At 34.9% G+C, this 13,074-nt stretch overlaps 1 protein-coding gene across 1 annotated transcript; it reads right to left on the reverse strand.

Annotated features, from left to right (window-relative positions):
• Window positions 1-5,782: 5,782 nt before the first annotated feature.
• Window positions 5,783-11,611, reverse strand: LOC105949855 (BSD domain-containing protein). The gene is made up of 3 exons (XM_012973163.2): window positions 10,941-11,611; window positions 8,647-8,831; window positions 5,783-6,491 (listed from the first exon to the last, which is right to left on the reverse strand). The coding sequence occupies exons 1-3, from the start codon at window positions 11,416-11,418 to the stop codon at window positions 6,009-6,011; spliced, it is 1,146 nt and encodes a 381-aa protein (XP_012828617.2). The 5' UTR covers window positions 11,419-11,611; the 3' UTR covers window positions 5,783-6,008.
• Between the last annotated feature and the right edge of the window lie 1,463 nt (window positions 11,612-13,074).

A 13,074-nucleotide genomic window follows, 5' to 3' on the forward strand; every position in this document is an offset into this window, starting at 1 on the left:
TTAATGGTGATTAATGCATATCTCAAATAAGTTTAGAACATGGGTGGTCTCACCCTAGAAAGACCCTAAATAAAAATATGTTTGTGTCATTGGATAAGCGGCGAGGTGCAGATTCACATGGTGGTTTTCGGCTCACATGAGAATTTATATGTGTTGTTTTGTATTGATTTACGTTGGACAGTAATTTGTATGTGTCATTTTGTTGATGTGTATAAGATTTGTATGTGTCTGGTGCATTGTACACGTTTTGTTGATGCTTAAACAAATGTAAGAGTAGTTTTTGCACGCAGAGTGGTTTTTGCACGCAGAGTGGTTTTCGCGCGCAGAGTGGTTTCTGCCTTTCCTTCATTAAATCCATGATTTGACCTTCCCATTTTATTAAATCCATTATTATGCAAAGCAATTTTTGCCATTTTCCACTGTAAATACATGTCAATTTGTTTTACCGAAAAAGCTTGTGTAACGTTGAACCAATATATGTATGTTGTTTGCCCTAAAGAGAAGAAGTTTTTTTTCTGAAAATAATAGTAAATTACGTGAAACCATTGTTGGATTTTTGGAGATTAAGAGAAAAAAATGAAATTGATTTTCGAGATACTGGAGAAGTTGGGGGCGAGATCTGTGGAGAGACAAAGAAATATTACATGTGATAAACAAATTATGGGAGAAATATTGGGAGGATTTTTAGGTAATATGATTTTGGTGGATTCTCCATTTAATTCCCTGTATTTTCAATTTAAAATATTATACTAATTAGTGGGGGCATATAAGGTTTTTTGGGCCCAATAAATTTATGTTAAATATCAATTACAAATTAAGGATTTATCAAGAAGTAAAATCTCAATAAGGAGTGTTTAACAAATAGCCCCAATAAAAAAAGTTGAAATGAATTGACGTTGTTTGATTGGAAGTTGAAATCTGGCATTTAATACATTGACCTTTGGAATTGTGATAATTATACTATAGAGAGAGAAAAAAATCAAATTTAAATTAAAAATAGTCAATATAAGTTAAAGGATTCAAATTAAAACTAGTCAATATAAGTTAAAGGACTGTATAGTAATTGGACATAATACTTTTTCAGTAAATTTACATAATTGATTTTTTTTGCCGGCCGGATTTTGGCCACAAGGCATTATCGATCTTTATCACCTTGCAGGAGAGAATCAAATTTCATACAAAGAAAACGGAATTTCCGAATTTATTGTAAACATAAAAGGTTAGAGCCCCCTCTTAAATTTCAGAATTTATTATTGGGTAAATAGCATTTAACCCTCTTTGGCAGGTTACAATCTTTTGTAGAAATAATATCCTCGTACCCGTAATATCAGCATATAATGTTGTTGTGGTTAATGGGATACCTTCCGTTAGATTCTGTCAAACTTAATCGCGTGTGTCAAACTTCAAGGGGATCATCTGCAAAAATGAAGAGGAAAATGAAAGCACAAGGGAGTATCTGCGAAAAATATACTTTGACGTTTGACACAATAATTAAGTTTGACCGAAAAACTAACGGAAGCTACCCTATTAACCACAAGGGGGTTATGTGTTGATATTATAAGCACAAGGGGTTCATCTGCAAAAGCTTGTGACCACATGGGTTAATTGCTATTTACCCTTCATTATACATACAATTTGAGTCAAACATATTGATGCTGAATACTCCATCCGTCCAATATTAGATGTCGTTTAGGGTCGTTGCGCTCATATTAAGAAACTCAATAAGTATGCATAGATTATACCAAAAATAAAATAGTAAATACTAAAATACCCTTATCATTAATTGTTTTTCAAATAACTAATTAAGAGAGATAAGGTGCAAAAATTGATAAAAAAAAACATTTAATGTTTTATTGGAACTCTAAAATGACAAATAATATGGGACACAATAATATGGGACACAAGGAGTAAGTTTTATAGTTATTAAAATAAGGGGAAATTTGCTAGACACCCCTTATTTTGGACTTATATAGGTAGACATCCTAGTTGCTAGATGAATATAGGCATAGGTCCTTTGGCTCAAAAAAATAATATAAATAAAATAAAATAATTAGTGTATAGACATAATCACCCTCAATTAATAAGAAAACAAATATCATATATCTTTTCTCTCCAATCTCACGTTTCTTTCACCCTATATTTAACCTCTCATCATCTCTTTCTCTCCGTTTGTGTCTCACGCCTTTCTCCCTCTCTCGAGCTTCTCTGTTTTTTTTTTTCTTTTTCTTTACTTTTTGGATAAAGAAATATTATAGAAAGGGAAAAACATAGGGATCTTAGATTATGAGATGATTTCTTGGTGGAAGAATTAAAGAGGACAACAAAAATTCAGAAATCCAAAATCATAGCCAAAATTCACATTGTGTCTCCCGTATGTAGAACCTTCCCATCGTTTTTGTTGTTAGTAATTTCCGTTTGCAGGTTGGTTTAACTTTGTTTTCTATTTGAAGAATTGCGTTTGATGTTGAGATTCGATTCATCTAGTTTACAATTTGCAAGGTATGTCTTAAGTTACATTTTACAAACATTTTGTTTAATATTTTTGTTGTTTGCAAATTGTTCCATAAACAATTTTTTGGTTGATGTTTTTAATGATGCTGATTTTTTTTTATTTTTTTTTTCAGTTTACTGTTTGCATTTGACCAAGTCATATGTAGTTTATTGCTTGCAATTCAATAATGCAAGTTTTACTGAATTTTTTTCTTCAATTTGATGTTTGCATTTGGCGAAGTCATAGGTAATTGTTAGAATCCCTTGGATTCTAATTATACGAGAATTAAATGAAACTTGTGCCACAAGTTTGCATATACCGTGAGCTAAAGAAGGGAAGAGTCCTTGTAGCTTTTAATTCTTTTAATTTGTCATTAATTGATTTATAATAGGAATTATTCTTCTAAAGAGTTTCCTTGCATTGAAAATATTATTTCCTACGTGATTAAGAGTTCCTAACCCTAATGGACTCTATTTCCTTGTAGGATTCTTATCACCTGTAGAGATATAAATAGAGCAGCACGGCGCCTCGGATTGTACACCTTTCGTTGGAGAGAAAAATCATATTTTTCTGCTCTTTTTATTGCTGCGCCTGGAACATCTTTTTATCGAGAGAAAATATACAGCGAAAATATTCTTGGCTCTCGTTTTTATTATTCCACCGTGATACGTGATTTTGATAGAAAATATACCGGCTTCAAGGCTTTGTGGTGAAGACACCAAGATTCAAGTAGTATCACAAGTTTGCTTCTTCTATATAAAAAGAAGATCGGTTCTTCGGGAGAGGGGCTAAAACAGATCTCGGGAGGAGATCGATCCGCCGACTGAGGGATTTAGCGTTGAAGGGAGTTCAACCGTGCGGAACAAGGGACGTGGTGCAAATTGAAGATTTATAATTCAGCATAGTATAGAAGAACAGCGTCAACAAAGAGGGAGTTTTTGTATTTTGATTAAGTCCTACTATTGTATTCGTAAAACTAAAAATTAGTAAATTTTATTTGCAGGTCCCCGTGGATGTAGGGTACAATTGTATCCGAACCACCTTAAATTTGTGTCTCGTTTATTTCTGTTTTTACGAACTGCTTCACGGACTGTTGCAACACTTAACGCAACAGTAACGAAAAACTGAATTTGACACAAATAATTTAATCGGCACGAAATATTTTTTTTCAGTTTGTTGTTTGCATTTGACCAAGTCATAGGTAGTTTATTTCTTGCAATTCAATAATGCAAGTTTTACTGAATGTTTTTCTTCAATTTGATGTTTGCATTTGGCGAAGTCATACGTAATTTTTTGTTTGTAATTTATTAATACAAATTATGGATTTTGTTTTTTCAGTTTGTTGTTTGCATTTGGTGAAATCATAGGTATTTCGTTGTTTGCAATGCAATAATATAAAATCTAATTTTCAGTTTGCTATTTGCAGTTCGCGGAGTCATAGGCGTCGCGGTTCCCGGATCATAGGTGGTGGTGGGGCTGCGGTGGCGTTTTTAGAGTATGAGTTTGTAAAATAAATTGTATATTTTTGTTATGAATTAATTTATTTGTTTTATTTAATATTTAGAAGAGAGATGTTTGGGAATTTGTTTTGATAGCCAGAATTATTGGGATTTGATGTGATTTAATTAAGGGTATTTTTGCCACAATAAATATTATTAATTTATTAAAACATTAAATTTTAACTTGGATTTACATACATAAATTATAATATAAAGGGATCAAATTGCCCCTTAAAACAAAAATATGGAATTGCACGTACTGGAGAGTAGGGATGGCAATGGGTACGGGTTTGGCGGATCTTGGACCCGGAACCGACCCGTTTGGGGCGGGTCTGGGTCAGCTAAATGGTTTTGAGTCGAGTAATGGGTTTAAGTTTCTAAAAGCGGATGGTTCTAGGTCGGGTTACGGGTCTTATTGGAACCGATCCGGAACCGACCCGTATATATATAATATATATATATATATATATATATATATATATATATATATATATATATATATATATATATATATATATATATATATATATATATATATATATATATATATATATATATATAATGAATTGTCTATTCTCATTTACCTATTTTCACTGTTTTATTTTTCGAATCTCATTTCTCTTGAGTAATATTTATTACTTGTCGATCATCGCTAATTGTCTTGCATTTTGAATTTTACTTATTATCGAAGTTAAATATAATGAATTGTAATTTTATTGTTCATGTTATGTCACTTGTAAAGATTTTTTAAATATTGTATTTTAGTATTGAGATTATTTCGTAAAAATATACAAGCAAAATGTTGAAAATTAAAAAATAATAAACTTTTTGTAAGTTAATGGGTCTAGCGGGTCTGGCGGGTCGGAACCGTTTAGTTAGGGTTTGGGTTGGGGTGGATCTGGGTTTAAGCTAAAGCGGGTTGGGGCGAGTCTTGGGTTTATATATATTGTTCATAGATCGAGTCTTGGGTTTAGGCAAACCCAGCCCAAAACCGACCCATTGCCATCCCTACTAGAGAGGAGGGTGTGGGGTGGAAGATAAACTCTTTTTTACCCCGTAAATTATGTTGGAAAAATGAAAATTGTTGGAATTGTTACGAATTACAATTAATTAAGTGAGAAAAAGCAAGTTAAGAAAAGAGACTATTGAAAAGATTTAATAATGGTATAATAGAAAATTATATAATTAATACAATATTGAAATTAGAAAGTAACAGATAATATAAAATAAAAAATTATCAAAAGGGACAAATATTTAGAATCCGAAGGACTATAATGTTAGTTGCTAGGCTATATTTCTCATTTTAAATAGACATTCATTTAATATCCAAAGTTCAAGGAATTAATCATAATCCGATTATGAAAAATATTGTTTTGAAGCCATTTCATGTAATCTTTCATCAACTACATAGAGTTTATGCAAATATAATGCATGGCACTTATACATTGCATGAACAATTCATTCAATTCATTCAACCGCAATATTTTATTTAACGGTATAACTCATACTTCTGCTATGCAAGAGCAAGACTAAGAGCAGTGATCACTGGGCATATTTAAGAATAAAATTCTTGATATCCTTAGCATAAATATTTATATAGTATAGTTCATATAAGCATAACGATCGTAAACTACGCCATTTTCAATCGCATTTTCCAACCCTGTTACACTGGATATCCCAAATTTAGTTCATCAGCAATCGTTACATGAATCAGAGCCAAAACAATTCGGAGGGAAACGGAATATAACGATTCACAATCATGGGGCGAAAAAAAAAACACAGAAAATAGATGTTTCATAAAATTGATCATATTATATATACCACTGTTGAGGAAAACAAGCACGAGCTGCAAAACGACATAGAAAAAAGAAAAGGAAAACGAACATATGGATGACCAGAAAACGCATAGTCGAAGTTGTAAAAGCAATCCTATCTAAGGGGCAGTTTATTTTATCTACAGACGAAAGGAAAAAGGAAAGAAGACGAAAAGAAAAACGGGATTTACAGATATGGATGGTTCAAACTGCTGCCAAATTGTCGAAATCTGTATCATCAACAGTGAGCCATTCATTTGACTCCTCACTTTCCGATTCTTTCTCTCTCAAAGAAGATTGGTCTGCCTTTTGTTTAGCATCAATATTTTCATCCAACTGAACCAAACCTTTATCGCTCTTTGAAGATTTAGGTCCCGATAGATTATCAGATAAATCGCTGTCATCATCTTCAAGATCACTAAACGAAACATCATCTTCTTCATTTTCAGGTTGCTTTTGAGGATCAGTGGATCTGCGTGTATCAATTTCTTCATAATGATGGCTTGATTCAGTTTCGCTAGCAATCTCTTTCTGTTTAGTTGGATTTGGAGCCGATGCCTCTTCAGTGCTATACCCTTTTCCAATTTCATTGTTAGGTACAGAAGATTCTTCATTTGCAGCCGTTTCTTGATCTACGTCAGTCTTATTGTGAAGTTTCTTCAGAAGTGTCTCCCTTGCTTCAGCAACCTGCACAAAACTTACTAGTGAATAAACGGATTTACCTCCCCTGACTTAATAAAACAATAACATATCATAGTATAGTGTTTCACCTAAAAAACGAAAACCAAATGAAAAGAAAAAAAAAAAGAAAGAAAGAAATTGGCCTTAATATAGTCTTACAACACACGAGCTCGAAGGGATTCAAACCCCCGACCTCTCACCAAAGACTACAATGGAAGAGGCTCCGGTACCACAAGGCTAAGTTTTAGTTGGTATAAAGTGTTTCACCTAATAATAGTGAAAATCTTTTTGAAACTAAAATATAATCAGCAACATTTCTTTTCCATGTTTTCAAGACTAAGGAAAGAACAGATTCACCTCGATCGGATCTTTTCGCAAAATCTAACATTTCATTGTTGAAAGAATGATACATAAAAAACACATTATACAAGTAATACGCTTCTCCTCCAAATAACAAGTAACCTATTGGGTACATGATTTTTGCTAACATGAGGAAACATTAATCAAGTGAGAAAGGATCTCCCAAAGTATTTAAAAGGCCAAAACACACAAATCTGACAAATATACTCTAGAACATGATACATTATTTATAGAAGCAAAGTTCAAGAGGTCTTAATCCCATTCAGCAGCTTGAAGGTAATCTCCACTGGGTTATCCAGTACAATTATGACTGTCAGGGAAGGAAAAAGGCATTTACCAGCCTCCTTTTGCTTTGACACAAAGAGATGGAAATTTTGTCGAGGAAAAAAAAATTAAAGTTACAACACTCAGCAACTAGGAGTGCATGTTATTCATTTCTTCTACATTTTCAACTCGTTACTTTGCCAATAAACGGTGCAGCCTTTACCAGATCACTGGACACATACAGTTAGCAGTTCAAAATGAAAGCAGCAAATTTATAAATGTCAACCGTTTGAATACTTTAAAATAATGGTAAAATTTTCGCTTTGGTTTTTGTTAGAATGCTTTTCTCCCCCCTACACCCGAGACTAAAGAACAACTTGCCGTTATCTTAGCAAAAGAGAGAGGTTTCTACAACTTCACGATACATCTACCATAACCGATACTAGAGAACAAGAGGAGGGCATTTCAAAGCAACAATAACGTTATGTGACACTAAATGTTTTATTCTGGTCATCCGGAAGAAAAGCATTTCCTCCAACACAATATTTAGATTGAAAAATGATATCCAAGAGAAATATATAAGGGTCCATTTGGATGGAGGGATTTGCAGAGGGATTTGGAGGGGGATTTGATTTGGGGAAGGGATTTGAAATGACTCCAATTTGGAGTCATTTGAAATCCAGCCCAATTGCTCCAAAAACAACTAAAAAGGGGGGGTGTGGATTTGAAATTCATCCCCAAATCCCTCAATCCAAACAAGTTCAGGGGATTTGTTATTATGGATTTGAAATCCCTCCATCCAAATGCACCCTAAAATTCTGATTTAGGAAACATATTCAGCATTCACTTTTTTCCAGTTTTCAAAGCCCAATACAACAATACTACCTGTCAGGGAGGATCTATGGTTTAGGGGTGTCAACTGATTTCCTGCATCAGAGAAACACCTGTAGTGCATTCATATGTACATCCAGTTATCTAAAATATAAAATCCTTATCCTCTTAGAATCCACAAGAACAAATAAATATTATATCGACATTAACTCGTCGTATAATCAGTCCTAGAAACAAAAATCTTTTTAATCAGGAATGGTGGGATGTAGAAAGATTATATGTAGATGTTAATGATTGATCAATAATAACTGAACTGTTATTATATCATTGGCAACCTAAGCCAATTTGATGGATGGATTTCTCCCAGTACAGCGTCTTCATATAGTCTTTTAGCAAGACAATCCAATAAAAGAAGGCAACATTTTTTTTGGGTCAGAAGAAGAACTGCTCTGTTTAACTTAAACGACAGGATCTATAAATCTATTAGATGTTTATCATATACTTCATTTTTCCTATAGAAGTCTGGCCAAATGTTAAAATCTACGTCTTTTGACAACTATCATTCGTGATATTAAAGGCTTACGCTTCTACTCTAATTGCCGTAAAATATTGACTAGAATAAAAGTGATTCTTCGAATGCAGGTTGCATAGATTCCATGCACAAATAAATAAACAAAATAGAGCACCAAAGTCAGGTTAGCCTTGCCTGTGGAGTCGAGAGAAGCTCCAAATCTTCTTCATTCAACCTTGGAAGAAGTAAAATGAAGTATATCAGCCAAAACTTCGCGTTGCTCATTTGACTGCATATTTTCTGCCTGAGTGTTACAAAGTCGGGTATCAAATCTTCAATATTTGCAGCATGTTCTCTCTGATAATCTGAAAGGTCAAAATCTGTATGAAAGTATTTTAGTCAGGGGCCAACTCATAAACCACAATAAGACATGATAATATATCTTTGTTGATGATAAATTAGAATACAAAGTGGTACAATAAGGTATTGGAGTCAAAATAACTACAATGCCCCATTCTATATTGTCTAATACATTTAGATGTTACGCTGGCATTCACGTGACTCCCACAAAGTTTATTGTCACCAAGAGACCAACTTATTGCTTAAATCACTCTCAAATCTTTCCATAGATATAATGTTGCCCGTGCGCAAAAGCTTTTTTTCTTTTTTTCAAATTGTTTGCAGTATAGAATGTTGAGATTACACATACAGGTACATCCTCACAATTACCCGGTAATTTTGCAAGTTATATCTGTACACGCATAAATACACCTCTAAAATCACGTCTCCATCCTTAACTTGTCAAGTAGTGGTTCATGGACTTCTTTAGAAGGCAGACTTCCAGAAATGACACTAGAAAATTTTGGCCACTAATTAATCACGGAACAATGAGTTGGGGGTTTCATATGTTGTCCATAGCATTTTGCTTAAAAGATAATGAATTTCTAATATCAGAGCCATCAATGTTTCACAGGTTTTGTTTGCTCAACTGTAGAGATGCTTTCTGCAGGCAAGCCACAAGCTCAACTTCAAGTAAGTAAATTGATATAACTGTACATTGAACAAGTTGTTTTACTAATATCAAAAGTTATATCTTTCGTTTTTAACATCAGTTAGACCTTTCTCAAAAAATGACAGTTATTCAACCATGGGAAAGTACAATTACTAAAATCTTTTGCTGTAATTGCTCCTTTATAAAGTAGTGGCAAGAGCTAAAAGTTGAAATTCAACTGAAAAATCAAACTAGTTAAAATAAATTGTTTATTTATATTAGCTTTTAATTCAATTATTTTTTCATCAAACATATTATGCTTCAAACACATCATGGACTTCCCACTTATTAGCTATATGCTCAATCATGCAAGCATTAGAAGTGCAAGTTCCAGCATCTTCTCATATATGTAGTGGCCAGATAATTGCACTTGAATAAGTTTTCCAGAAAATCTAACAACATAAAATGCACACATCAACTCAAATGGTAACTTTACATAAATCATAAATAAATAAATAAATAGAAATTGCTGAGGCATTCTAAAAATATTCTTGCGAGTTGCTGCGACTGTGGAAAACTGTAACAGGAAAAGTTAAATCTGGAGCACAGAGTAAGAATATTTTTCTGAATTTCTCATGAAGTAGTATTTTTCAAAACCTCCTGACATACTAGGTACAAATAATATTTCTTGTTTCGATAATCATAATCGACCACGCACGATGCTAAATAATTGTGACACAGTCCTTTGATCTAGGAACATTGAGTTACTACAATCCATCGGCTGTGTTACTAATTGTACGCATCTTAGCATGAACAGTTCCTATTGGGTTTTAGAATATCTGTCAGGTGTCCACGTAAGTCGAAAATTACAGAAGCATACAACTTTCCAACATAAAACTAAACCTAATTACTCCTTCCAACGAAATACTTCAGCAAATCAGTCCCAAATTTTGTGACCTCACTACAGGGTGTTAACAACTACACACCCACTACTCCAAATCATGCATTAACTTCGAATGATTCACACAAACAATATACAAATTTAAGCCATCTCTACAATAAAGTGATTTTAAAGTTTATGAAATGCAAGTCCTATGAGAATGAGCAATTAGCTTACGGCAACACTACATGATTAATATATGCACTTCCTTCTTAGTGTTCTTAATTTATAGATGCGTCAACCATAAACAGTAAGATTTCCCTGTCTTGCTTATTAAATAACTTCTGTAGTCGAGCCAGTTAAGAACAAGACAGACAACTTAGTTCAAACTCAAAATTCATAATTCTCACAAGTTTTCCAAATTGAAACGCATAAAATACTATCGCTCGATTCTAAACTCTCCCTATGTAATGAATGGTAGAAGCTACTCAATTGACATTGCAATTGATCAAAACAAGTATCACAATAAATGTACAGTAGTTGAAACCTACAGTTAACATGGCAAAAATGAATAATTCAAAAACTTGTTTAACGAATTGAAATTCAAGGTAAATTTACCATCGGGCAAAGAGAGAGGAAAATCAGTCCATAGCTCTGGCCGCGCAGAGATTTTCTCCACAAAATCCAAAACTTCTTCATTGATTCCAACTGCATCTTCTTCAACTTCCTCATCTTCCTCCTCCTCCTCCCCTTCCACCTCATCATTTTCATCGAGTTGACTCTGGAATTGCAACAAATTGGAAGTAAATTTCGAGGAAATTAAAGACAAACCCGATCTAAAGGAGCCCTGAATTTCCGCCAAATCGTTTTTTATCCCCACAATTGTCTCCGAAGAAGAAGAGGAGGAGGAGGAAGGACCGGATAAGGAGACAGCCTGCGGCGGGGCAAGAAAGGCGGCGACACCGCGGAAAACGGCGGAGAGATCATCCTTAGCGCCGGAAGAAGGGGTTTTGGGGGTGGTTTGGCTGGGTGCGGTGGTGGGATCATCATCGTCATCGGAGAAGGGGTTGAACAGTGAAGGAATCCAAGACGACATCGTTTTGTTCTCAATTGAATCGGAGGGTAGGGTTTATCAGTAATGAATGCTCCTCTGCAGATACTGAGTTGCGTTTAAGTTCTGAGTTCTCTCTCTTGTAATTCTACAAAAAGAGTTTTTGGCTTTGGCTTTAGTTTTACTTTTTGCTATTTTGTGCCAACAAACGTGCCCAAAAATTGAGGCTACTTTGTTTACGTCTTCCAAAATCAAATTCCGTCTCTTTTTTTCTACCTCTTTTTTCTGATTTTTTTTTTTTTTTTTTTTTTTATGTATATATTTCTTTTATATAAAAACAAAGAACAGATGCCAGTGAATGCATGCCACTTGGACAAAATCATAAATTATTCTCTTTTCTTTTTTTTTTTTTTTGGGGGAAAAGGATATTACTAGGCTACCCGAGCCAAATTCAAAGGAAGAGAAAGACCCCTTGAGCTTCATCGTTGGCTGGTAATGGCCGCCCATCAAAGTTATTAACCGCCCACCATATGCACTCGCCTCGCCTCGCCAGTCACGAGCTACCATCGATGTAGTGTAGAATTTTTTGTTCGTCTGGAAGGCCGAATCTACATAGATTTTTATTACACCTTGCGCTGGAGGAAGCCGTGTGGAGGGGTGCGTAATTCGGTGACGTGCATGCAAAGTTGCGTTCGCTTGCTTGCTGGAAAAGATTCAGGTAGTCCGCACACCAACTAGTGAGCCCCTCCGGTTCTATCGTGTCCTTGCCGACTAACAGTTTATTCCTCACATCCCAAAACTTCTAGGCCACCACCAAGACAAGAAGAAATTGTTCATCACTCAAATTCTGCTGAAGATGGCCCATCCATATAGCAAAATTCTGGGTTGGAGCTGCGCATGCCTTCTCGATGAGGTGATGATGCCAGATATCCTTTATGCGGCGACATTCCAAGATCACGTGCATAATTGTCTTGAGGGCCCCACACCTAGCACATAATGGGGTTGGTGACGTCGATACAATTATATTCTGCAGCCATCGGCAAAATGTTCAAGCACGTTTGCCAACAAAATATGCGAATTTTCGGTGGGAGCTTCACTTTCCAAATCATCTTCAATGGGTCAGAGTCCAAGCAATTGGAAGATTGACCTCTAACTGCCTTTTCACCATTGCCAAACCAGATCTCGACAGAATGAAACGATAGCAAGGATTAACTGTAAAATTACCTCTGGAAGAAAAGTGCCATAAATCCCAATCTGTAGCTCGGGACCTCCGATGGTGACGTAGAAAATTCTATCTCGATCGACAGGCCAAAACCCTTGTTCAATGAGAGGTATATTCCAAGAGTATTAGGGTGTATCAATAATATCTGCTATAGTATTGGGGAAAGGGCTCTCAATAGGTCTTTGAATTCATGTTACCATCTTCCGCGAGCCATTGATCTTCCCAAATTGAAGTTTTTCGTCCATTAACTATCCTCCTTCTAATTTCCAGCTTTAGAAAGGGACGCGCAACCAAGATGCTCCGCCATATCGCCGAAGAACGAGACCTCATATCGGCCGACAAGAAGTCGATGTGAGGAAAGTATTTTTCTTTTAAAATCTTGTAGAGGAGAAGGTCTAGTTGGGACACCAGCCGCCAGCCCTGTTTTGCCAAAAGAACTAAATTAAAACTTCTCATATCACGAAACCCTATGTCTCCCT

This window comes from Erythranthe guttata, chromosome 10 (genome assembly GCF_056151865.1).
Source record: "Erythranthe guttata isolate IM_541 chromosome 10, IM_541, whole genome shotgun sequence".
NCBI classification, from domain to species: domain Eukaryota; kingdom Viridiplantae; phylum Streptophyta; class Magnoliopsida; order Lamiales; family Phrymaceae; genus Erythranthe; species Erythranthe guttata.